Source organism: Coenobita brevimanus, chromosome 50, assembly GCF_032717465.1.
Source record: "Coenobita brevimanus isolate Jiangsu-jjx chromosome 50, ASM3271746v2, whole genome shotgun sequence".
NCBI lineage: Eukaryota > Metazoa > Arthropoda > Malacostraca > Decapoda > Coenobitidae > Coenobita > Coenobita brevimanus.
In genome coordinates this window covers 38038334-38064623 of record NC_137003.1, presented here as the reverse complement: position 1 = coordinate 38064623, position 26290 = coordinate 38038334, and the positions used below count along the sequence as shown (strand labels likewise).

The 26290-nt window shown below is 40.8% G+C and overlaps 1 protein-coding gene across 1 annotated transcript; it reads right to left on the bottom strand.

Moving 5' to 3' along the window:
• Positions 1-17097: 17097 nt before the first annotated feature.
• LOC145399628 (uncharacterized) lies at positions 17098-20129 on the bottom strand. Its single transcript, XM_080272169.1, has 2 exons — positions 19874-20129; positions 17098-17637 (listed from the first exon to the last, which is right to left on the bottom strand). The coding sequence occupies exons 1-2, from the start codon at positions 20082-20084 to the stop codon at positions 17492-17494; spliced, it is 357 nt and encodes a 118-aa protein (XP_080128295.1). The 5' UTR covers positions 20085-20129; the 3' UTR covers positions 17098-17491.
• Between the last annotated feature and the right edge of the window lie 6161 nt (positions 20130-26290).

Below are 26290 nucleotides of genomic sequence, written 5' to 3'. Positions count from 1 at the left end.
CCATTGGTAATTTCATATTCTTTTCACACACCTGAGTAAACTTTTAGGGGGATTTATATAAAACATTTGTTACTGTGTCAAACACATAATGGATCCCTGGCTTGGTCCGCTGAAATTCATTAGTTCTACGGTCTCCGTCGCTTCATTTGGACCTTCAACTCTTATCTTTTCTGGTACCTATATATAAATAACTACAGTATCGTAGACAGCCATTGTTTTTCTAAGGCTAACAGTGACGGTCCTTATAAGGTTCTGTCTTAGGTACTTCGTCTCCATTTCTTTACTAAGGATCGGCAGAGTTGTATATCTTCATTCACATTTAGAATACAGCTCTGTTATAGCGGTTATACTCAAAGGCTATTCATCTCATTAACTGCTCATCTCTCACTGATTCTTCAGTCTCTTTCTCTTCACTATGGTGCTGCATCACCCTGTTATTGCCTAACTTAATTGTTCTGCTGCATGGACGCAGTTATTCTGAAATTTCTGCCTTCATGTTTCCCTTTAAAGACGAACATGCAGTACCCTCCTGTTTGTACCCTCTCGTATCCCTTTCATGTTCATTATTCTAATACAATAGTTTATAGTAGTCAGAGTCGGTCAGGCACACAATTGGTCAGTTCTAATTTTCCTCTGCCTTTTTGCCCACAATCTTCAGTCTCTCATCAGACTCACGGTATTCAGAAATCTCAGAATGGATGGACCTTGATTTGTGCTTTATTTTGTTTTATTTCTTTGGTGATCATGAAGTTTGTAGGTTTCAAATCTTTGTGGTCTTTCTGAAGAAAAAGGAAAAGTCAGTCTCAGGAAGAGTTCATACCGTTGTACTTACACACGGTTGATGAAGCTGCATATCAGCAAAAAGCATTCCTTTACTACTGGAATAACTTTCTTGTCAGGACAGTCAGGGAGCCAGACCAGGTTCATTTTCGACACTTCATCTTCAGTTACGCACTCCCATCCAGATTAAGTAGATTTTCCCATTATTATTTGCCACGCGTTCTTTCGCACAGTTGCTACGCTCTCTCTCTCTCTCTCTCTCTCTCTCTCTCTCTCTCTCGGTATAATAATCTTTATGCAATGTCACTGGCTGCAACTGGAGGCTCAGAACAGTAACCTTCGTCGGCGATGACAATATTCTAAACCCCTTCAACCCGAGTAAGTTTTTTTTTTTTTTTTTTTTGCTATCTTTAGAGGATTTGATTTAGAAAAGAAAAAAAAAAAACGAACTGGAGGGACTAGATATAGCCTTCATCAACCACTTCCTTAATAGTAGTCTTTCCAGAGCTGAATAAAATCGTCTGGTGACTGACTGAGTAAAATGGAAATATGCCATGACAGAAGTGGTTTGTGCTGAGAGGGCGAGAGTGGATGCTGTACGTCAATATCTGAATGTCTTTATGGAACGGTTAGCCTCCATGCCACATTACAGGGTACATTCAGCAACGGGACATTAGTATCTATATTTTTATCATGTCATATGAGGTTCACTGTAGCACTCGATCTCCACGGATGAGAGTGATAGCCAGAGTTAACCCTTCCTTATGCTGCGCAAGTTTGATTCAAGAAGGGATGTCCGTGGTGGCAGTGCATGTGAAAGTCGAATTATTGTAACGGCTGTGTTTGTGTAAGAATCAGTACTATGTCACCACCTTGACTATGATACAGCAGTGTGGACATAATGTCCGCGAGGTAAAGAAACGAAAAACACTCCTCTTATCATGAGTTTCACAAATAACTGTCAGAAATTGTGGTTTCGCTTACACGCGTTTGCTTTCTCAGTTTTCGTTGAAGGACGTTCTATTACTTGTGTTGCAAAACACCAGGTATTGTGAAAGCGGTGTGTGCTTACTTGTGGTTTTTCTCCTTCACTGAAATATCTTTTAAATCAGACCATTCCCACGTCAATACTGCCTTCCCCCCCTCCTCTCTCCCTCTCCACATCGAACTCGTAAGGAAAATCTGCGACTCCCACCACCAACGCTGTCTCTCATATTCGAGTATAATACCTATCTTTACCAAGTTTACTCATCTCGCCCTTCCCCACCACCCGCTACTATCTTAGCCTATCCCACCCACTCCTTTCTGCCTACTCGCCCTTATAATGTGCCCTCACCTTTGACTTACATCTCATCAGCATCACAGGGTATACCTTTCTGGCGTGCCCCACTACCGACCACAAGTCCACCCCATCCCACCCATTCCTTTCCACCCACACTACCCCACCAAATTCTGTCTGATGTGTTATCTCAAAAATGCTTGACACGGCTAGAGATCTGGTTGACCTGCAACGCTCATATCTACGTGGTATGTTTCTCCCGTCATACCCTACAACTCACCATCATCCCAGCCCATATGACCCATTCCTCTCCGCCCACTTCACTCGATCCTGAATGATCTGAATCGACGTATCTCGAAAACCACTGCGCCAATAGGGCTGATATATGGCACATAGCACGACCTGAATAATTTGTATTGACCTTACTTGATTGGATGGATCTTCTAAAGGGCTCTGCAATAATCTGAACTGTCACATTTTGATAAACATTGCAAAGACAGCGCTTGATTTTGACCCACGCCTTCACAGACATAACCTGAAGCAAAATATTTTGATATGAGTTTATATGATTGACCTGAAGTGACTAGAAAGGCCCTCAAGTATCTTACTGACTGAAACAGACCTGTGTTAATCTACTTGTTTATGGATGGAGTGACTAAAATGAATCTAAGCTAACCAGAGTAGGCATGTCGATGGATCTGAAGCTCCCTAATTGGATTTGACAGGACCTGAACTTACCTGGGTGGTAATGAACTGATATTGCTGAGCCTGTCTGGATGTGAACACCCTAAACAGGCTTAACTGGAGCTGAATAACTGTGATTTGGCCTGAGTGCGGCAGAACAAATTAGGAGGACCCGGATGGATCTAGAAATACTCTAAACAGAAAGTCCTTAACCTCTTTTGACTGCGACCCACAGTCTGGACACACGACAACCTCTGAGACCCAAAACTTCTGACATAATTATTGTTTACTTCAGTAAGTAATTCAGTTTGCTGCAGATAATGGTGAAATAAATTAAAAATAGTATTACGTGCTTCCAATGAATTAACTTCAATATATGATTGCCCTAAAAAACATTATAACCTAATATCCAGACATAATTTCACGGCTGTGCATTCCTTTACGTTGATGCTCAACTCTAGGCAAAATATACATACTGGTATATATTTATGGTCTCCACCATATAGTGGAAATAATACTGTCTTTGCTCATTTTCTTTCTTCCGTTCTTTCTTTCAAACATTCATCAGACTGGCTTGCATTCGTTCATTTATTTACCACTTCACATGCACCCACTTGATGTAGTGCTGCCTACTTCTCACTGCATGTCTATCAATCTTTTTCTGTCTTTCCTCCTCTCCACCTATTTCTCTCATCCTTCCTGTCGCTATTTATTCATTTCTTTCCACTTCAGGTGGTTTTACACTGAGTGACAAGCCAAATGGATTCTTGTAACACAGGGATCCATTTACAGTACTGAGTTGTAACCGTATACACAAATAACGGGATGACGTGGAGTCTGCTATGGTGCGTTGGTAACTGGGTGGAGAGGCGCAAATGCGCATCCACCCAGGAACCAAACCTTGACACTAGTCCCCACTCCTCGTTGCGGCGAGGAGCTGTCAGCAGCATGAGAACAATGGTTCACTGTTCGGAACAGCCCTGCAGGAGATGTTGCTTGCCTGCTGTTGATGGGTCTGCTCAACCAAACAGTCAGGAGTAGCACAATAATAACAACAACCATTTCACTTTAAACATGATACATCTCATCCTTAGGCAAATCCCGCCAGACACATTTTTATTGCATTATAAAGGGCTTTATGGGGTCAAGGTACACCGACCCACATAATTAGATCATGAAATGTGTGAAAGGTGGCAACATGAATCCGGAGACTGTACCTACTTTTCGGGGAGGTCTTTGAGTGTTACAGATTTGTGTGTGTGTGTGTGTGTGTGTGTGTGTGTGTGTGTGTGTGTGTGTGAATCTAAACATGCCGACTATATTCATAAACTGAATTAAAGCTTTCCGACATTCCCCAAGCGCACACACACACACACACACACACACACACACACACACAAAATCGTCTGAACACAATAAGATTAAGGTTTAAAAGTGTAAGTATATAATCGTATTAAACAGGTTAACCACTTCACTAAGAGGGATCTAAGCTTAAGAAAATCGCCTAGCGGTAGCGAGATTATAATTTAAAGATAACACAAAACTGAAGGGGATATCCAAAACACCGAAATTCTTCACTGCAAGGGACTAATCCAAAACTAAATAGGATCTACCGGAAGAGGTAGCTATTAAGCATGTCATTGACGTGGGCAGTGAGGAAATGCTACGTTTGAAGAGCACTGCTTACCACGCCAGGTCGCGGTTCCATTGATAGATTTGCACTAAACTCCATTTAGTAATTCAGATTTTGATTTGCAGGATAAGTAAGAGACATGGCAAGTTTCTGAGCTCTCATTTTCTTGTCCATCCTAAGAAAACAAATCGCTCATGCGCGCTTGCGTGGGGGGAAGTTGGAATGGGGAGAAGTGTGGAGTGTGGTGGATGCTTCTGTCACCACAGATGTTTTATAGTACAGTCAAAGAATCAAATTCTTTTCCAGTTTTATCCGAAAGATATATAAAACTAGCGAAATGTGATTATAGACTTACCATAACTAATTATATTGTCTGTCTCAGACTTTCAGACGGTTCAGCTTTTCTGGCATATATTCACCAAACCTTAAACAAAGAATTATTTTCTTGAATGTACAATACATATTTTTGTTGATATAGTTGATTTGTTTTGCTGCGATGCATCAAATCTCCAAGGAGAGGGGAAGATGCAGTAAGTACCCTGCTGATCTCACCTTACTATCCCTCAACTTACTTCGCAACCCTTTCCTCTCTTCTCACACCTCAGTCACCTTCATCATCCACTAACCACAGTGAGAAGACGCACCGCTAAATCTATCTATCTATCTATACTGTATATATATATATATATATATATATATATATATATATATATATATATATATATATATATATATATATATATATATATATATATATATATATATATCCATCAGATTTATTAAGGATAAAGGCAAATGGTTAGAGATAGGACCACTAGAGCGGAGAAAGGAAGGAGAGTGTAAGTGCATGGTGTGTGTCAGTTGTAGGCTATATTTAGTAAAGAGTCTGACTTGTTTTTGTGGCACATTATTTGCATACACTCTCCCTGCTCCCTCCTTTCCCTTCCTCCACACACATCCTTCCTCCTTCCCTTCACACACATCCTTCCTCCTTCCCTTCACACTCAACCTTCCTCCTTCCCTTCACACACATCCTTCCTCCTTCCCTTCACACACATCCTTCCTCCTGCCCTTCACACACATCCTTCCTTCTTCCCTTCACACACATCCCTCCTCCTTCCCTTCACACTCAACCTTCCTCCTTCCCTTCACACACATTCTTCCCCCTTCCCTTCACACACATCCTTCCTCCTGCCCTCCACACACATCCTTCCTCCTTCCTTCTGTATACCCACCCACCCACCCACCCACACGCACTTCCTCTTTCACACACACACACACACACACACACACACACACACACACACACACACTTTCCACTCTCCTCTCTCTCTTTCCTCCACACCCTTCCCACTTCCCCCTTCCTCCTTCCCTTCACCCTCTCCCCTTTCTAAGCCTCACCTGGCATCATAGTCCCGCCCTCACCACATCACACCAAACTGCTCCAGTTTGGTGTGAGTGTGTGTGTGTGTGTGTGTGTGTGTACCAGACAAGTATATTCTGTTTTAACGTGTTCATAAATTCATTGAGCTAAATACACATTCTGTCAGCCCAACATCATAATCAGCAGTGATTGAGTCGGTTTCTATGTATGCAGCTTTTTTTTTTTTTTTTTTTTTTGAGCAAGTGTATGCATTTATTGATAAATATGTGTGTGCATGTGTTGGTATATGAACATGTGTATGCTTGTATTATTTCAATATATGAGAATGTGTATGCATGTATTGATGTTATCAAATATCTCATTAACTTCTGATCCGATCTTGATCAAAACTGGCTCATTCACTGAATGTGCATCTGGGAAGTTCTATGATTTTGATGCGATATGGATCAAATTTCAAAGGTCGTGGGTTAGGATCAAAGTTTAGGGGTACTGCGTTGTCTTATGAATGCTGCACCCGATGTGGATTATAATTTGTGCTTATGTTGTGTATGAGGATGGGGTGAATTGATCCAGATTCGGTGCAGATTCACCAAAGGCCAAGATTACAGGTCAAGGACAAAGTTCCGGCGCTGCGTCGTTGTTCTCTAGTTTTTGTGTGTTCTGGTCCCTGCGTATACCATGCTCGGCCGGCCTCGTAATGTGCCCCAGGTCGCGGAAGAGCTTCAATAGTGTGACCTGCTAAAAAATAAATAAGTCAATACATAAATAAAAATGAAGTGCACTAGTATAGATAACTGCCTGTGCTGTTCGAGGGTTCTGTTCTGTGTTTATATGGGCCATATCATGTGCGTTTATTAATCTATATTCAGTGATTATAAATATGGTCTATTCTTCACTTATGCTCTCTGATTCTGAACTTTCTCTCTCTCTCTCTCTCTCCATAAACCTTTCCTTCCCCACACCTGTTACCTGAGTCCCACCCCGGCCAGACCACCACACACCGTAACCCTAATATACCTCACTCTCACCTTTACGCCTCCCCCCCCTTCTCTTTCTCTCTCTCTCTCTCTCTCTCTCTCTCACTTAACACTGTCAACTTAAGGACGTACATTTAGTTAATCCTTGGTGTTGGCAGACGATTTTATGCAGCCTTGGAAGGGATATCTCGTAATGAAGGGTTGAATGGAGCATGCATGTAACCCCTCAGATCGGGAATTAATCTTATAATTAATATAATCGCTTGTAGATAGCAAATAGGAAAAATCAAACATGTCATCGCAGTGAAGGGGTTAGAGCCGTATTCTCACCGGTATAGGAGATTTCGGAACACTTTACCTCGGCGACTTGTATTACATAGGTCTGTTATATTCTACTGTTCTTTTGTGTAGTATTTTAATCTTCTGGCATTTTATCAGTTTAACAACAGGATTTACATTGCAACGTATTCATGATTGCTTCCTATATTTTTCTCATTCTTATTCAGTAAGGTGATTGTTGATCGTTATTAGTCTACTATTTTCCCGATAAATATTCCGCTTACCGTGCTCTTTCTCGTGTGCTGTGATGGACTCTAACCGGCCAGTGAGCTTATAGCAGCTTAGCTAAATCCGCATTTTCGCGATTTTTTTTCTCCCCCTATCAGTCTAGACTGGTTTAGGTTTACCGACACTCGTAGATGCTCGCGAGAATGAATTTTAGACCAGTACCATCCTTAACCCTGGATAGATAACCATTTTTTTGTTACTATATTAGGTAACGTGGGGTATGACGTACCCGATGGAAAAAAATTAAACAAAAATACTTCCGTTTGAGTTATTTCAAAATGCTTCAATACACAAATAATTCAACCCATTATCCTTAAACAGGGCCAGAAAAAATAAAGTTTAATTGAAAAATATATATATATTTTTTAAGGTTTATACAAAAATGATTAAATTTTAGGTATACTATCTATCTATTGCCAGACGCCTCAATCCCGTTTGGGGTGGCCACAAACAAATCGCCTCCAAGTCGCCCTGTCCCCCGCCATTTCACTCCCCTGCTCCCAGCTCACACCCCCCTCTCTCATATACCTCTCCACCCCATCCCTCCATCTCATCCTCGGCCTCCCCCTCCCTCTTTCCCCCTCCACCTCACTCACATACACTCTCTTCGTCAGTCTTTCACCCTCCATCCTCTCCACATGGCCAAACCACCTCAGTGTGTTCCTCATAACGCTTCCTATCACATCCACATCAACACCACAACGCTCCTTTATATCCTCATTAGGTATACAAATTTTAAAATTAAATTTTGCAAAACTGAAAAGTAATATCATATGATTCCTTGGGTGGCCTGCAGTACCGATGTTGGGACCTTCTGTATACAAAAGAAGAAAGACGGCAAATTAAAATAAAAAAATCACAAGATGGCTCAGCTGAGGTTACATTACAGGTAACCTGGGGTATAACATACCCCAGTGGCTCTATAGAGCAAAATCAGAGCCAGGTACAGTTATGACCCCATATCATCTCCATGAAGAGCATCACTAGGCAGGAAGGTAATGAGACGGACAGATCTGTAGGCTAGACCTTATGCTCATATTTTTAAAAATTAAATTTCGGGGACTGTGGTTTCTGATTCCCTACGTTACCTATCTAGGGTTAATGCTGCTTCTACGAGTATTAGCTGGAGGAATAGTGGGACGGAGCCATGAAGGACTCAGCTGAGTTACTGTATGTGAACAGAAGTTGTAGGATGGTAAGTGTCGTCGCTACCAGCGTACTCGTACACAGTTGTTACTGCTTCTTTTTAGCTTTCCTTTATATGGCGTAGAAACTTTCTACGTCATATAATGGAAAACATATGGTATCTTGCCAGTGTGTCACCATCACAGCCATAATACTGGGTTCTTATTATGCCATGAGGTGAAACAAACGTGCAACTTACCTTTACAGCAAAAGTAGAACTGCAATAACCGGAGGCAACGGCTGCAATGATCGTCCTTAAGGAATCATTACTGGAAAATAGTTGTAAGTGCCGTCATTACCTTATAATAATTCAGAGATTAACAAAGTTTGCATTTCGCACCAGTCATTAGTATCTTATTAAGTCATCAGTTACTTACTTTTTCAATTTACGTTTAAACAATTATTAATTTCAAGTTGTGTCTATATTCATATCACCTTCCAGTGTCAGTGTTGGACGTTATTTGTGTGAATTTCGGTTTTCAAAAATCTTTACCTTTTACTTCTGTCCCCCTTCTTTGTCTTATCACCTGTTTGCCCCCAGCAATGGACTCTTGTGGCTCAACCTTGTGCACAAGACTGGTTTAAAGCAGTCTAGCCGGTGGAGGAAGTCTGCTTTGGACCAGTCCTGACCAGTCTAACTTGTCTCGCCAGAACAGTCACAGGATGTGGCTATATAAGGCCAACCCCCATCTCAGCTTAAACTGACGTATGCCCACGTTAAATCATATTACAGTATGTCTTGGCAACTGGTTAGGTGCAGTGCATAGATACATAAACAAACGGACTTGATCGCTGAAAGAAAAAGTCAGTTATTTTTCTTAAATATCTACAGTACGTAGTAATCGTCGTTACATAGAAGACGATATGAAAGTGTGATGGAAAAATAAGTCGCTAAAGAAGAGGCGTTACGATGTCTCCATTGTTTCCAAGAAGTGTACTGTTATCTTACCATTACACACTAACTTTCCTCCATCTATGGACACACAGCCATGATTTTATCAGTGGAGTCCGAAAAGATACTACAAGAATTTTCACATGTCCAGGGAAACTTTCCTATTTCATATAAAACTAATACAGTTGCAGTTTCATGTAGGCAATGTAAACAGAGAATTAAACAACTCACCGTCCGACAGGCCATTATAACTCAATCCAGTGGTGTAATATATTTGTTCAGTATCATTCTTAATAGCCTGTCTGTTTATCCCTAGTAGTAGTAGTAGCTGTAGTAGTAGTAGTAATAGTAGTAGTAGCAGTAGGTTCATCTGATATGTGAACCTGATGGACTACATGATTCAGGTGCCTTTATCCTCCAGCCCATCCTCCTTTTGGGTGATAGGGAAGTACATGAGAGAGGTTTGTATGACCAGGCAGTGGAGACACCTGGTTAAATCGGTGCCACTACATGGAAATTTCCCACTACAGCACCTGGTAATACCCCTTACAAAAAATTAATAAGTACGAAATCTGCACTAAACCAGCTCTGCCCCACCTCTTCCTCAGAACCCCTCCCCCCTCCCCAGAGTCCCTGCGGCTATCACGCATAGGCTATACCTCCCTCCCCCACCAGTGATTGGAGAAGGACTCTGTGACACTGAGCTGATGTCAAAGGTCGTCTCGACATTAGGATTCTTATGATCCACGATAAAATATATATACTGTATGCTACTCTCTGTGCCAAACGATGAATGAATATTGACTGCTCTTATTACGTAAAGCTGTCATTTCCTATTAGCAAGTTAAATTACAGTTGGTATATTCAGTGTGTCTGAGATATGATGTTTAATTCTGTCATTTCATCTAATATCATTTGTTGTAATCAGTCTGAGTTCTTCAGCCGTTATGAGATAGAAGTGTAGGACAGTCCCCCTCCGAAAATAAGTAAATAAATAAATAAATAAAATCTGTAAACCTACGCAAAGACGTAACGAGAGGGAAAAGTTCATAATTCCAACAAACGAAGGCCAATTCAGGGAGAAGCATTCCTATCAGTTCATTCACGCCTTGCCAGGAACGCCCTAGGCTAGTGGGTTCCCAGCACAGATCTTTCCCACTTTACAGGATATGCGTCTGCGTCATAGATTTCTGTGCTGATGCAATTCTCTCTCTCTCTCTCTCTCTCTCTCTCTCTCTCTCTCTCTCTCTCTCTCTCTCTCTCTCTCTCTCTCATATGCGTCTTAGCGTCATAAGATTTCTGTGCTGTTGTAATTCTCTCTCTCTCTCTCTCTCTCTCTCTCTCTCTCTCTCTCTTATTTTTCTCGTCCTTGCTTTAGCTCTTCACTCCGATGACGCTTTTAAATCTTACTCTTGCAACTACCAGACGATATATATATATATATATATATATATATATATATATATATATATATATATATATATATATATATATATATATATATATATATATATTAGCTTAGGAGAGCAACCTAGTGGCGAAGGAGGGTGACGAAGGCTACATCTATCAATCTCCAGTCGGAAAACTTTCGACGAAGCTCAAAATAACCTGCCTGGACGCGACAAGAATAATCCAAATTACAAGCCATTGTAGTGAAGCGGTTATGTAGTGTCGTGTCCTTTCGCCATTATCTGCACATCATTAGGTTTCACTTATTATCATCATTATCATCATTATCAGCTTGGGACAGTCCTCTGCAGGATGAAAGCCTCTCCCATCCTTCACCATTCTATCGTATGTTTCGTTCCCTGCTTCATAGCTGCTGGCATATTTGTAAAATGTCATTTTTCCATCCTATTATCTGTTTACCTGATCCTCTTTCGCCATCTCTGAATTGCCATGTCATTGCTCTAATTGTCCCTTTGTTACTGTCCCACGAATTATGACCTGTTCATTGCCATAGTTGTTTTGAAATTTCAATGATTATGTGTCCTACTTTCGTCTGCCCTCGTATCCATGATGCTCTCTTTCAGTTTCATTATCAGTCAAAAACCCAATACCGTGCACAGTGGCCAAATGCCATCTTCAGACGACGTATTACACACACACACACACACACACGTGTAATTCACTGGGTAATTCACCGGGTCGGTCAGGATCACCTGATGGTCGTGATCGTCAGCATTTTCCCTTCCCGCAAGGGAGCTGAGAGCTCATATAGTCCGATCTAAGGGCAAGGCTGTGACCTTCACACACGCACACACCCGTCCCCTTGCTCAAGGGGGACAGTAACCACCCACTTCGTCAGTGAAACTTTTCGCAACCTGAGCGAGGCGCGAACTCCAGTCTACCAGATGGCAAGCGAGAACGTTACCACTGCACCAGCGAGCGGTGTGTGTGTGTGTGTGTGTGTGTGTGTGTGTGTGTGTGTGTGTGTGTGTGTGTGAGAGAGAGAGAGAGAGAGAGAGAGAGAGAGATACACTCGTGTTCCATTACAAAGTATTGTATTTTTTAAATTCTTGCTGCTAACATGATTTTATCCAGACTGAGAGAACACGTACATTAGTAGTGGAGGGGCTATATCTAAGCTGTACTGTACATCTCAGCAAGTGTCCCCTAAAGTGCATAAAAATTCCTGGTGGTAGTCAGGAAAAGTGAAAGAACAAAAAAGTTACGTTGTAAGGCTGAAAGGGGTTGCAATGGGCAGCACAGAACCCTCCCCTCCCCCCCATGGTGAAGGTCAGCAGCAGGAGAAATGTTTATAAAGGATCCAAACCAGTTTACAAGATTAAAGTCTTCATAAGTTAGCTAAATAAAAATTACTTTTTGTTTTCGTTATACTGTCACTGTAATGTTCACTCTGATTGTAAAGGGTTTGGTTACTGTAGAAGTGAAGACAAAGTTTATATATAAGGCATCTTAAACACAACTAAGCTTACAGGAGTTTATAAGCACGGTCACTGGAGCCAGGGAGTTCAGATGAAAAAGGTAGGTCACTTGACTATATAGAGGTCACTACCAACAGTACCTTTCACCAAGTAGTAAAAGTAAAAAAAAAAAAAAAAAAAAAAGGCACTAGGGTTGCCTTTTACCGTGTGGCCCTCCCCAGCATCACCCCCTCTCTTCCTCTCCCCTTTTCCTCTTCCTTCCCTTCCCCTCTTTCTCCCCCTGTCCCCCTCCCCCTCCTTCCTCCTCGTCCTGTGGGTGTTGGTAAGGTCAGATGGGCAAGGCAATGGTACAGTATCACCAACCTTATTTGTGGTTACAGACCTCATTAATGATTAAGACACAAATGATGAAAGAAGTGATCTGTCCCTTAAAGGGAAGCGGATTCGATCCCAAGCTGGGGCAGGGAACAGTTTGAAATTTGAATTACGTCCAGAAGAGTCATCGACACGTCATAAAGCATATCGATAATACTGTCACACTATGTTTAATTTGTTGGCGTTATTTATAAAACGGTATAGTATCATCCTATGAGGTCACATATTTAATAGAACAGATGCATCCGAGGGGCGTACTTTGAAAATAAACTGACTCCTTTATCATTTCAGCAGAGTACATTTCCTGCAGCCCCTTCCCTGGCAGCACCTCCGGCCAAGATTCCAGCTGAGTCAGGTCCGTGTTCGGGGTGACAGAGGAGGTTTTGTAGCACCGGCACCACATCCTTAGCGACGTATTTTGCCTTTGACACCTTAACATTCTCTTGTTTGTTATACACATCATTATAATATCGATATAGTTTGCGTTAATAAAATGCACTAGGACACTGAGTCGTAATGTGCAAAATATATTAATTACTAAGGAAGCCGTGTTACGAAATCTCCCAGGCTACAGTGCCCATAGTCTGGGCTAAGACAGTACTTAAAATATGATTACCTCGACAGCCGGCGTTGAGAGTGAGGGCGGGACGTGTTGTATTTGGTCATTGATGCTTGATAAAACGGGATTCACGAAGTGAGATTATAGGAAATAGACAGTGGTGAATAGTTCGTGTTGATATCAGTAATTCAACCTCTTGAATCCGTTGACGCATTTTTGTTTATTCTTGCCACCTCCAGACGATTTTATTACGCTAGGAAAGACTTATCGAACTGGAGTGGTGAGGCATAGTCTCCATTACTCCCTTCACTACGAGTCGTCTTTCGTCAGGTGGGTGAAATCTCCTGGTAGTATGATGAATATAACATAAAGAAAGAGGTTGAGGGACGAAGGAGGTTTTAGGAAAAAGATGCTCAAATGGCACAAAGGTTCAGACAGGAAGTACAACAGAAAAAAATTATACCAAATAGCCTACAATTCTGCATGTGCTTAGCGCGCGCGCGCGCGCGTGTGCGTGTGTGTGTGTGTGTGTGTGTGTGTGTGTGTGTGTGTGTGTGTGTGTGTGTGGAGACGAATCAACCGACTCCCCCAGGGAAGCAAGGACGGATGATACAGCAAAGAGTTAAAAACACACGAGTATTTCTTGTTTTTTTATGCTAGTTTTGTTGCATCACATTGCATCACAACCAGCATATCACAACACAAAAAGAACAGCAACAATTTATGTTACGTAACTCATATATACACACATACTGTATATATACCAAAATATAAAACTTTCCAATTCCCTCTCAAATATATATATATATATATATATATATATATATATATATATATATATATATATATATATATATATATATATATATATATATATATATATATATATATATATATATATATATATATATATATATATATATATATATATATATCTGTCTATCTATTTATCTATATAAACGGTACAAACATTTCGTCTGATTACGCTGGAAGTGACTAAACGTATGTTTTAAATATAGTTTTCATTCTGGTGGTATTGTTCGTCATCATCATTTTTAAACCTACTCGTAGCCTCTGTGTTCATATCACCAAACCTCAACTTCTCCCACTATACACGAAAACAAACACGTTACCATCGACTCTACGATTCTGTGATTTGTGTTGTCAATGCTTTTATTGACACTTTAATTGCAATGACGGTTTTTTTTTTTTTTTTTTTTTTTTGCCACCTCCAGACAATTTTATTCAGCTTGAGGGAGACGATTCAAAATGGTGGGGTTAGATGCTGCCTTCCGTAATATCTTCATTAGTAGAGGTCCTTCCTGACATGAGTAAAATCGTCTGGTGTAAGCCTGATTAAAATAAATGGGATATTTTTCTGATGGGCGAGATAAACTCCTTTGAGTTCCTAGTTCTTAGAAATGTCCTCTAAGCATGCAGTGAATGACTGCCGAGATTGTCTCTCCATGACTAACATCTCAAGTAGATATGTAGGTATCTTCTAACATGACATAAATTTACGGTGATAGAGGAGCAAGTGAAAAGAGCGACCCTCTCTCTGTCTTGACCTTAGTTGTGGTGAAGGTAACAGAGGCCGCCACATGGCATTAGTGTTGCCACAACCGGTGGCGCCACCTTTCACCGTCCCATTCACCAGCCACTCGAAGGTTGCACACTCACTCATCACGCCTGAACCACGGGGTGTGAGGGGATGGACCACCTACTCGTATTCCTCTCTTAAGTCATGTGATTACAAACAAAAACTTTAATTTTGTCTTCTTCACTTAAGTGCTAGAGCACCTTTGTCATTAAACTTTGCTTAAATTTATTTTTATTTATTTATTTTTGTTTTTATTTAATATTATCTCAATAGGCATTTTTAGGTCACACGTGATTCATATGAGCAATAGTTGACTCCTCAGTCAATGTACAACTAAATTATCTGTACACTTGCTTGTTTATTCACTGATAAAAATCCACGGTGAACTGAAACGAATTAAATTTTGACTAATATACTAAGTGTCAAGACACTGTACTCAGCAACAGCTGCGACACTGACCGGTTTAGGGTGGTCTGCTGAGCCATTGCACCTGCCTCTGTGGGGAACTTTTGGGGTCGTGAGTAAGCCGCTGTAAAACGGACTTGGGATTCACCATCTCTTATGTGTAAGCAGCTTAGGCAGCGATCTGACCGCCACCTTCCCTCCTTTCTCTTTTATAGTCTAGGCTAGTGTCAGAACCTGTTGGAGTTGCTGTGGACGGGATAGACCCTCCACCACATCTCTCTACCACACTCTACCCCAGCCTGCCTCATTTTGCTTTAATGTACTTTGCCTGTGCTGGTAACCCTCTCCTACCTCACTTTACCTTCATCCGACCCAGCCCTACTTTATATTGTCTTGTCGTTATTCTACCCTTGTCAACTAGCAATGATGATTTGATGGCAGGCAGGCTATTTCGGACACTCTCCGTGAGCCCAGACAGCAACGTCATTAGTATCTATGACCCTCCCCTCCCCCCCAAAGAAAGTTCCGTCTACAGCAAATCAGGTTCAGTGTACAGTTACTCAGAGGTGGTATAGCAACTGTCTAGTCTGCTTAAGCACCAGCTATGTGCTGACCATTTCTTTTCATTGTGTATCATACCAGTTGCATGTACAATACTTGGCAGTTCGCTGCCCTCAGCAGACTAGATCTCACCTTACAGTTATACTTGCTATGGTCTTTGATTTCAGTTTCTTTATCTCTTTACATCTTTAACCCCCTGAAGCCGATGACGGAATTTTCGTTTTATGCTTGCTATCTCCAGACGATTTTGTTCAACTAGGGAAGAATATGAAGTATTCGAGGTATTTCAAAATGCTATATGTAACCCGTCCACTTCAAAAGTCTCTCCTAAACTCAGTAAAACCGTCTGGAGATAGCATTATTTAAGTGAAAATTAAACAACTGTACTGAAGAGGTTAAAAAATGCATTAACAAATGAATAATGAGAGTGGAAGAGTTGCTCCTCTGGTTGTTGTATGGTGCTGCATGAATTAAAATTAACCCTACTTTTGACGTGAAAAACCTGACTGACGAGTACCGAGTCTGACATGTAAGCTGTATGGCTGTTTTGTATGAATGTGAACTGGCATTTCTTGACCGCAATTTGCTCCTGTTTCAGATTTAATATAAAAGCCTATGTGTTTCTGTTTCCCCTTCCCCCTCTCTCTTTCCCTCTGTCTATCTATCTATCCATCTGTCTATCTATCTGACTATCTATCTACCTATCCATATCCCACGCGGTCATGTTCTCCGTGGGGCCTCTCACATGTCAGAACGTGTGTCACACCTACAGGCCAGGTGAATGAGGATACATAAAGAACAGTGAAACCACCAAGCTCGATATTTACATAATGCAACCTATAATTCATTAATATTAACTTGACAGAGATTTTCCACCTTTCACGGCTCATGTCTCATGGCTCAGTAGTAGAATAAGACAATACTACGCCACAACATCATTACTATAGAACTTCTTCATGACTACCACCATAGGCTGGTGCGTCTCACATTACAGCTCAACATTCAAGATGGTGAGATGACAATTTTACACCTGTAATTAAAGTGAACAAAGTATAGAGTATCTCGGGAGTCTTAAATTAGCGCGATATGATTCGGTGATTATGGTGATAATATGGATATTGTCTTTGTAGTGATAGCATATAGAACCTACTAGTCTCTTTAGATCAAATTTAAAATTGATACTGAAAAATAATAACATTAATGTTATTTACACTTGGAATACTGCATAACTGACATTCAGTGTCTGATGAGAAAAGAAGAATGGGACAGGATGATAACAAAAGATAAAGGATATGTGAGGGTGGAATTGTGGGGAAAGTAAACTAAGGTTGACGACACAGTCAACATTATTTATTCAGTCGTAACTACAAAGCACATGGATGATGGTTGTGATGGTGACGGAAGCAATACACACCTTGTCCACTCTCACACACAAGGACTTATTATGTGAAAACACAGGCAGATAACATGCGGATGATAGAACATAATGCGAGTGACAGACTGCGATGTGAGGGATACAGAAACACTGGCGGCCGTTGCTGAGTTTGGCCACACTGTACCAAGGTGAATGTCACTGAAGGATACGTGAATTTGTGTCGTGGGGGATACACAAACCAAATTAAATAATTTTCTCTTGCATCATATAAATAACAGTTATTTGCGGACTACTTCAGTGTTGCTGAAGGTGGTCTAAATTCCTAGCTCAGAACATCCTTACATGCTTTAGGAGGCAGAGAATATTTCGCTTAGCCGCTGGTACGTGTCGCTCTCTCTCCTGTTGACCATGACGAGGGCGCGGCGCAGTATCTTCTTCTGGCTATCGGTACACCGAGGGCAATCCCGATTCCTCGCCACATCCGGCAACAAGTCTGCACACACACAAACACACACATATCAGTATTATCATTATGCATAATGGAGTGTTGCACATCACTATATAGTATATCAGTAGATTTCTGCTTCAGTTTTTACCTGCGTCGTGCGTTGCCAAACATATATGTACATGGTGCCCTGCAAGAATTTTCTGAGCAATTTCAGGAGGTTATCATGCGGGTAATTATGAGCAAAAAGTACTATTTCAGGAAGGGTCCGATCTCAACCGTTACGAAGCTACAGTTACTGTTGACCTTGAGGGCTAGTTACGGGGGAGACCTTTATCACCATTAAGATCATCAGTAACCGTAACTACATAAAGGTGGAAAATTAGGTCGAGGTTAATATAGCATTTTTTAAAACCCTGAATTAGTCTCCTGGCTTTCCTTCTTAAAAAATTATCGCGAGACACCCTATGTATATTCTCGAGGAAAACTGACAAACGTTGGTCACTCCCATGCCATTACATCTTCAATGGGTGTGTTATACTCGCCCTGCTCCACCGCCCATCAACACCCTAGCCCATAAGACCCACTTCTATCTTATTCCTTCCTTAATATCTCCTTTCTAACGCCAACCCAATCCTTCTACAATATCCGTCTTCACAGGGTGTACTCGTTCTACTTACCCCTATCACTCACTACAATCTCAGCCCATTACATCCGTTTTTTGCTCCCTAACTCAAAACCAATAATCCAAACGAGATATATACTGTATTTGTGCATAGATCAGAGCCTGATTAACCACACATGATGATAGCTTCATTAGATACTGATACAGTATACTGTGTATATATATATATATATATATATATATATATATATATATATATATATATATATATATATATATATATATATATATATATATATATTACTTAAATGGCCACTGTGAAACAAAAAATAATTATTTGCAGCTCAGTTCGGACTGTACCGAAAGAGCTAGTTTTTGGCTCAAGCCTTCAGAGGCATGACCTGAATTACTCCATACTGACTTGAATGGATTTGACGGACCTGAAGGGGCCTGTAATGACCTGCAAGTTCTGAACTGCCATATCTATGTCTTGAAAAGTACTGCACTGATCAGGCTGAGTTTTGGCGCGCCATCATAAGCAAGACCTGAATAGATATCTATGGGTACATCGAGTTGCAATGATCTGACTGACATGGAGTGGCCTTTAAAAACTGTAAATGAACTTAAATTGGCCAGAAGGAACTTTAAATGGCTGGGGTGGAACTAACTAGGTCACACTGAAGAAAGTGGAATGAACTTTAGCCTGGTTTAATATGCTCGAAGCAGCCTCATTAAACGTAAGATAAGTTATTGGGTATAAATGGATGCAGCAACCCCTGAACTAAACGCAAACGACCTTACTGGGGTGTAATGGATGTGAAGGGCCTGATGTCATGAAGTGGCTTGAAATGATCACCGAATATATTTAATTTTGTTGCTAATCATGTCATGAAGGAATATACTGGACTAAGGGACAGTTTTGACGGTTCTGCCCGTTGAAAGTGATGCTGTCACAATGCAGGTGTGCGATCAAAGGTGGGGATTGTTCTTTTATTGTTACTGTCGTATCATACCGGACCCTATCGCCTTCCATTGTATGAATACCTTTCAAGTTGGATAAATGAGTTAATGCAATATTCTGTAACTGTGTTCCTTGTCAGGACACAACAGTTTCGGTTAATGTCTTAATCGAATTTACTTCATGTCCAGGTTAGACCCAAACTGTTACCTAAACTAAATGTAAATCATTTATCTATCTGTCTACTGTATCTATCTATCTATCTATCTATCTATCTATACATACATATATATATATATATATATATATATATATATATATATATATATATATATGTGTGTGTGTGTGTGTGTGTGTGTGTGTGTGTGTGTGTGTGTTGATATTATCCATCAAAGTGTGTAACCACTACACCGGAAAACTAGATAAAAATTCAAGCAATTATCTCTTTCTTTGAATACAGTACGTAAATTTTTATTTATCCTCGTCCATTGCTGAAGCTCATCAGTTGATATATACATAATTTTGACACATCAACAACTAATCAGACATGTTGGTTTGATCTTTAGTCGGATCAATTATTTCCTCAACAGATAACCTCCTTCTGCGTCAACAGACCTTCTGTTATTTGGTACCTCGGATGTACTCCTATGTGTATGAGTTTAACACTAGATGTAGTTGGTGGCCAATGAACTAGGACTGACCTGCTGCCTGATTGACGAGTGAATGGCAGACATTTAACCTCTCGTGCCTGGGCATGGGGGCACACCTCAGCAGCTCTTTCAAGAAAGGTGTTCCAAATAATAAATGTTCAAGATCCGCCTCGGTTCTGAAGTCAGTCAGCTGCACACCCTTGGGGATGGCCGCCCCCTCTGCCAAGCTCACGGCCACAGCTGCCACCACCACCGCCAGCATCAAACGGAACCTGCCGCATCACCAACACCAACACCAAAACACTTAGTACAGTGGACAAACCTTACTTGCTTTAGCGTGCACACACACACACACACACACACACACACACACACACACACACACACACACATTAATTTTATATATATATATATATATATATATATATATATATATATATATATATATATATATATATATATATATATATATATATATATATATATATATATATATATATATATATATATATATATATATATATATATATATATATATATATATATATATATATATATATATATATATATATATATCTATATATATATAAATATACCAAAAAAGATACTTTAGTAACATATGTTGTAGATACGTTATGTATTGCACAGAAAGCAGGATATTTGTCTTACACCTGGAATGAGTCACATGTATGATCCAGACATTGTCCATAATAAAGTTACTGGTGTCTCCCTTTCCTGCTCTGTCATGTTCTTCCTCCGTCTTGCCTCACTGCATCCACTCCCCCCCCCCTCCCCGACTAGGAATCAAGACAAGTCAGGCAGAAGACAGGAGGTAAGACAGGGAGGAACAGAATACAGAAGGCTGGACGGGGCAGGAAAGTGACTCGCTAAAAGGAATGTACTGTAATAATGTACGTCCCAACGAGGGTAGGGACCTCGTCTACCTTCCTGCCTATCCCAACCCTCCCTGCCCATCCACTACACCCACTCTTTTTACTCTCCCCATTCATCTTTTCCGCCCTCTCTGTTCATCCAATACAGCCACACGTGTCTCCCCATACATTCCCAGTCGGTCATAGTACTGGCTTGGTAACTCTTATAATACCGATTTGAATCCTAGCATAAAGGAGTGGGTGGGTATTATTGTGATTCAGTTTGTTACTATATATTCCAATACTACTTCATACATCCTCTGAAATACCATGCAAACAGACACCCTAACAGTTGCCAATACACCGTATTGCAAAATATTTTCCTAAAAAAAATGTGGTGGGCAGGTAACACCAAAGTTGATGGCATGAACATGAAAGAAGTGGGGCCCAGTAATTCCATCAGTATGCCATGGAAACAAGGAATGTTAAAACTCAGGAAAAGGACTGGCCGATCTGTGCCTCGTGATGGGTATATGAAAAATACATTTCCAGCTTCCGACCACGCCACACCTTTCACCACATTTTTTTTTTTTTTTTTTTTTTTTTACGGCGGGCTGCACAGTCACTTTCCTCTAATCTTGCCAGTCACTCGTCTTTTACCAGTCACTCACTGCTACACCAGTCACTCTTCACCACATTCTCGTCTCACTCCTCCAGTCACTTTCCTCCTCAGTCATTCCCCACCAGTCACATCAAATATTGTAAACACTTTCCATCACTCCACGCTTACTTTCCACTTCACTTAATTTTAGAGGTACCGGTAGTGTTTTACTTTTAAAACCAGCTTAAATTTCACTTATCTTCAACACTTCAGTCATTATGTACCGCATTCACTCACAGGACGCTCAAATTGCCTATAGTTTGCTGATGAGATACAAATGATGCACTTAAAAATCATAACTGATATATTATTGCTGGAAAGGTACAATCATTGTGTTTTCTTAATTCAGCTTAGACATGTTTCGAAATTTGAAGTTTAAGTTTTCGACTAAAAATGTAAATTCGCGATCTGAACATGACCATATTTTTTTTCTATGTTGATGCCACGTCGATCAATTGTCTTCCATGTTTTATTTTGTATATAATATATTTTAAGTGTTTTGCAGCCTGATGAAGTTAGTAACTAAAAATGTTTGAGGGGAAAAATATAAATATATACAAAACTTAAGCTTAATATAACACCTGACTGCCCTTGCTGACCACGAAGCCACAATATACTCACATTGTGCAGGAGCTGAAAGCAGACACAAGACTTCCAGGTCCGACCGTCCATTATATACCGCAACGACGGGGGACGGGGTTGCAGTATCTTGCCAGCTGTCTCGATTATAACCAAGAAATGCTAATTTCCTTGGACTTCCCCGGACTGGAGAACTGAGGGACGAAGGGGGGAGGTAAATATGGAGTGATATTATCTTGATGCAAAGTCAGGATTGTTTGGAGATGCTTGGTGATGTGTGTTGGTGGTGAGCATTGTGGTGTGTTTGGAGTGTGAGTTGCACCGTCACTTGACCTGGGGTGATACCTGCCCTTGCCCACTACTCCCTACCTCCCTACCTTATCTTCCCTTCCTTCCTGCCTCACGCTCACTACCTCCCTGTCTCAACCTCCCTACCTCTCTCTCCCTCATTTCTCCTACATAGTTGCCGTACCTTCTCCTTCCTGCCTCACCCTCCCCGTGTCTCTCCTTACTACCTGTCTCACCCCCCTGCGTCTCTCCCTCAATCTCGCTGCTCCACCCCTCCCACCTCCCTCACTCTACCCAGCCTCTCTACCTCTCTGCTTCACCCCTCCTACCTCCCTGCCACCTCGGTACTTCATCATACTCAACTTTCCTACCTCCCTGGCTCACCCTTCTTATCTCCCTGCCTCACTCTCCCCACTTCCCTACTTTATCCTCTCTTTCTTTCGTCATGCCTCAGCCTCCCTACTTCCCTGCTTCACCCCTCCTGCCTCCCTGCCTCACCCTCCCTACCTTCTTGCCTCAACTCTCCTACCTCCCTGCCTCCTGCCTCATCCACCGTGCCTTCCTCTCTCATCAAGGCAACTTTATTGATTTGTGGTCCTTCTCCAAACAGAGCCTTTCCTGCTTGTATCAGTTAAAATAGCACAAGAAGTAACTTCCTCTCCGTTAAGGTAGAGCAAACAATGAGTCATGCGTTTATGATTATTAACACAGGCACCTATGACGCACTCTCAGCATCTCGAGTGAGCAGGAACAGAATACTCGAGTTGTCCCGGCCATGAGAGGGTTTATTACATCAAAAACTCCTGTGATTATCAGTGATGATGGGATATTACATACAGAAAGTATTACTGAAGATACAGTATAAATATGTAAGTTAAGTAAGTTACATAGTTAAGAATATTCCCACGTCTCCACATAAAGACAACAGTTTTCTTTCCAAATAGTCACTCTATAAACTCATGTTCGAAACTTATGACACATTTTTGGACTAATACACCTTAATATATATATATATATATATATATATATATATATATATATATATATATATATATATATATATATATATATATATATATATGGAGCCTCACACGGACAGGAGAACGCTCCCAAAGTTTTTTTTTTTTTTCACCCTGGCAGGGCGCGAACCCTCGTTCTCCAGTGTACGAAAGAGCACACTTTACCACTGTGGATATATATATATATATATATATATATATATATATATATATATATATATATATATATATATATATATATATATATGGAGCCTCTGTGGTAAAGTGTGCGTTTTCGTACACTGGAGAGCGAGGGTTCGCGCCCCGCCTGGGTAAAAAACTTTGGGAGCATTCTCCTGGCCACGTACTGCTTGGCGGACATCAGGGGTTGCTTGGTTGAACCAGTGTCGCATATTATAAAGTATCCTTGCACCCAAGTCGGCTTGCGCTGGTCGATTACACTTGGTTCACAGACTACACACACATCCAAAGCCACTCTAACACTACAATAGCCACTCCAACACTACAATTACACTTACAAACACTTCACACCCTACATACCGTCTCTACCGGACAGCCTAAGCCACTTGGTAGAAATACTTTCGCTGTATCGTCCCCATTTCGGTTGGGATAGGCCGGTCCAGCAGTGGATACTCAAGTGGCTGCTGCTGATGACATATATATATATATATATATATATATATATATATATATATATATATATATATATATATATATATATATATATATATATATAAAGTATTTATTAAACTACTATTCTTCCTGACAGTCATATATCTAGTCTGTAAATAGTCCACCCTATGGTATGAGTCTACGAATGTTTATAAACTCTGCAACTCTTCACATTCATAGGACGGGTTGATTTTGATTTAACTGATCAGGTCTATGAAACAGAATGTGGAAAGCTACTGTATTTGCTCAGTTTTCTTCTTTTTCTTTTTTTCTTCCTTTCTTTCTCTTCCAAACACTTTCATTCTTGACGCCATTCATTCATGCCTTCAGTTCACTTCAAACTTGGCGCAGTTGTTCCTCGGAAAAATACCCCAACACTTTATTATTATTATTATTATTATTCTTTAGGTCTTTCATAGGGATTTATGGGGTCAAAGGTGAGGAAGTTTGACAGTGTGCTGATGCTGTGTGGAAACCATCACCTTCCTTTGAGCGTGTTCCCAGTCTTCATTACATTCGTCATTAATAATCTTTAATATCTTTCTTGGTTTACATTGTTGAGTTGAATATTGCTGAAAGTACAGTCACTATTGTTATCCTTCCTGTTTATATTTAGAATTTTGCATATTTTAACACAAAAACACATTCAGATATCAATATTAATGAGAAAGTGAAATACAATAGTGTAAGGGGACAATAATGAAGAAGTATGAAGTACGAGGATGGGAAAAATTCAGTTGACAATGGACAAGGAAAGTTAAATCCGTCTTATCAACTCCTCTCCTGTTGCTAAATGTCTTCAACGATGTGATGCTGCTACATTGCCTTTCTTCTTCTTTTACTATCGCTTAACACCGGACAATATTTTTATATACTTTCTGACTGCATACCCGTCCCTTTAAGGTGGGCATGCAGCACCTGTCTACCATCAGCTTTCAAACACTGCCTATCCAGAATTATGTCTCAAGAGTTAACCAGTGTTTTCAGTCTGTCAACTAAGGAACAATCCTCCTTAGTTTATCCCCATGTCTAGGACTTCAAGTCTTTCGAACGCGATGTTTTCAGACATCTCGAAATGGATGTACGAGTATCATGATGCTGTCTCCTTTGTCTGATTTTCATCGGAAGATATACCGTAATCTTTTGTGAGTTTACATAGATGGGTTTCTTCTTTCATCATAAAAATAAGGTTATGAGGACCGGAAGTGGATGGAAAAAGATATCAGGTATGGAGCAGGGGGAAGTAAGAAGAGCAGTGAGATGGGATGGTGCGAGGAGGGACGGTAAGATGAAGGCTTCGGTTAATACCTGCTGAGTACATTATTGTCAATAAGATCGATCAATAATATTCCGCCAAGTCTCAATTTTCCTTAAAAATACGATACAGGGACAAATTTATGTCTACAGTAGGTCCCCTAAATAAATAAATATATAAAATAAGTAAATAAATTTTATATATATATATATATATATATATATATATATATATATATATATATATATATATATATATATATCCTTGAAAGAAAATGTTCTCTGTCTGTCCGTTTGTGTCTGTCTGTCTGTCTGTCCGTCTGTCTGCCTCTCTGTCTGTCTGTCTGTCTCTGTCTCTGTCTCCGACTCTGTCTCCAACTCTGCCTCTGTCTCTGTCTCTCTCTGTCTGACTGTCTGTCTGTCTGTCTCTGTCTCTGTCTCTCTGTCTCTCTCTCTCTCTCCCTCCACGTGCCACCCTTACTCTCGTTTATTTATTATCAAGTTGACTCGTGACCTTGAGCAGTGAAATATTGGTCACTGTCGCCTAGGAGGGAGTGAGTGAAGGAAAGTTGGAGGAAGGGAATGAAGGAAAGATGGAGGGAGGGAGTGAAGGTAAGATGGAGGAAGGAAGAAGAGGGATGGAGGAATGTATAGAAAAAGGAATGGAGAAGATGAGAGAAGGATAGATGGAGGAAGGGAGAGAAGATGGGTTGAAGGAGGGGAACGAAGTAGCGATGGAGGAAGGAAACGACGAAGGGATGGAGGAAGGAAGAGAACGGGGGATGGAGGAAGAGAGACAACGAGGGATTGAGGAAGAGGGACAAGGAGGGATGAACGGAGGGAGAGACAGAAAGTTGGAGGCAGGAGAATACGGAACCTTGGAGGAAGGGAGAGAAGGAACGATGGAGGGTGAGCAGCATTCAAACACATGGATACAAAACACAGAAACACAAGCGCACACACACACACACACACACACACACACACACACACACACACACACACACACACACACACACACACACACACAGTCCAAAAGACGTGCACTCATTCTCCAGGCTGTCATCCCCATTAGATATTAGGAGGATGGACTATATAAGGTAGGAACGAGATCCAGGCCCGT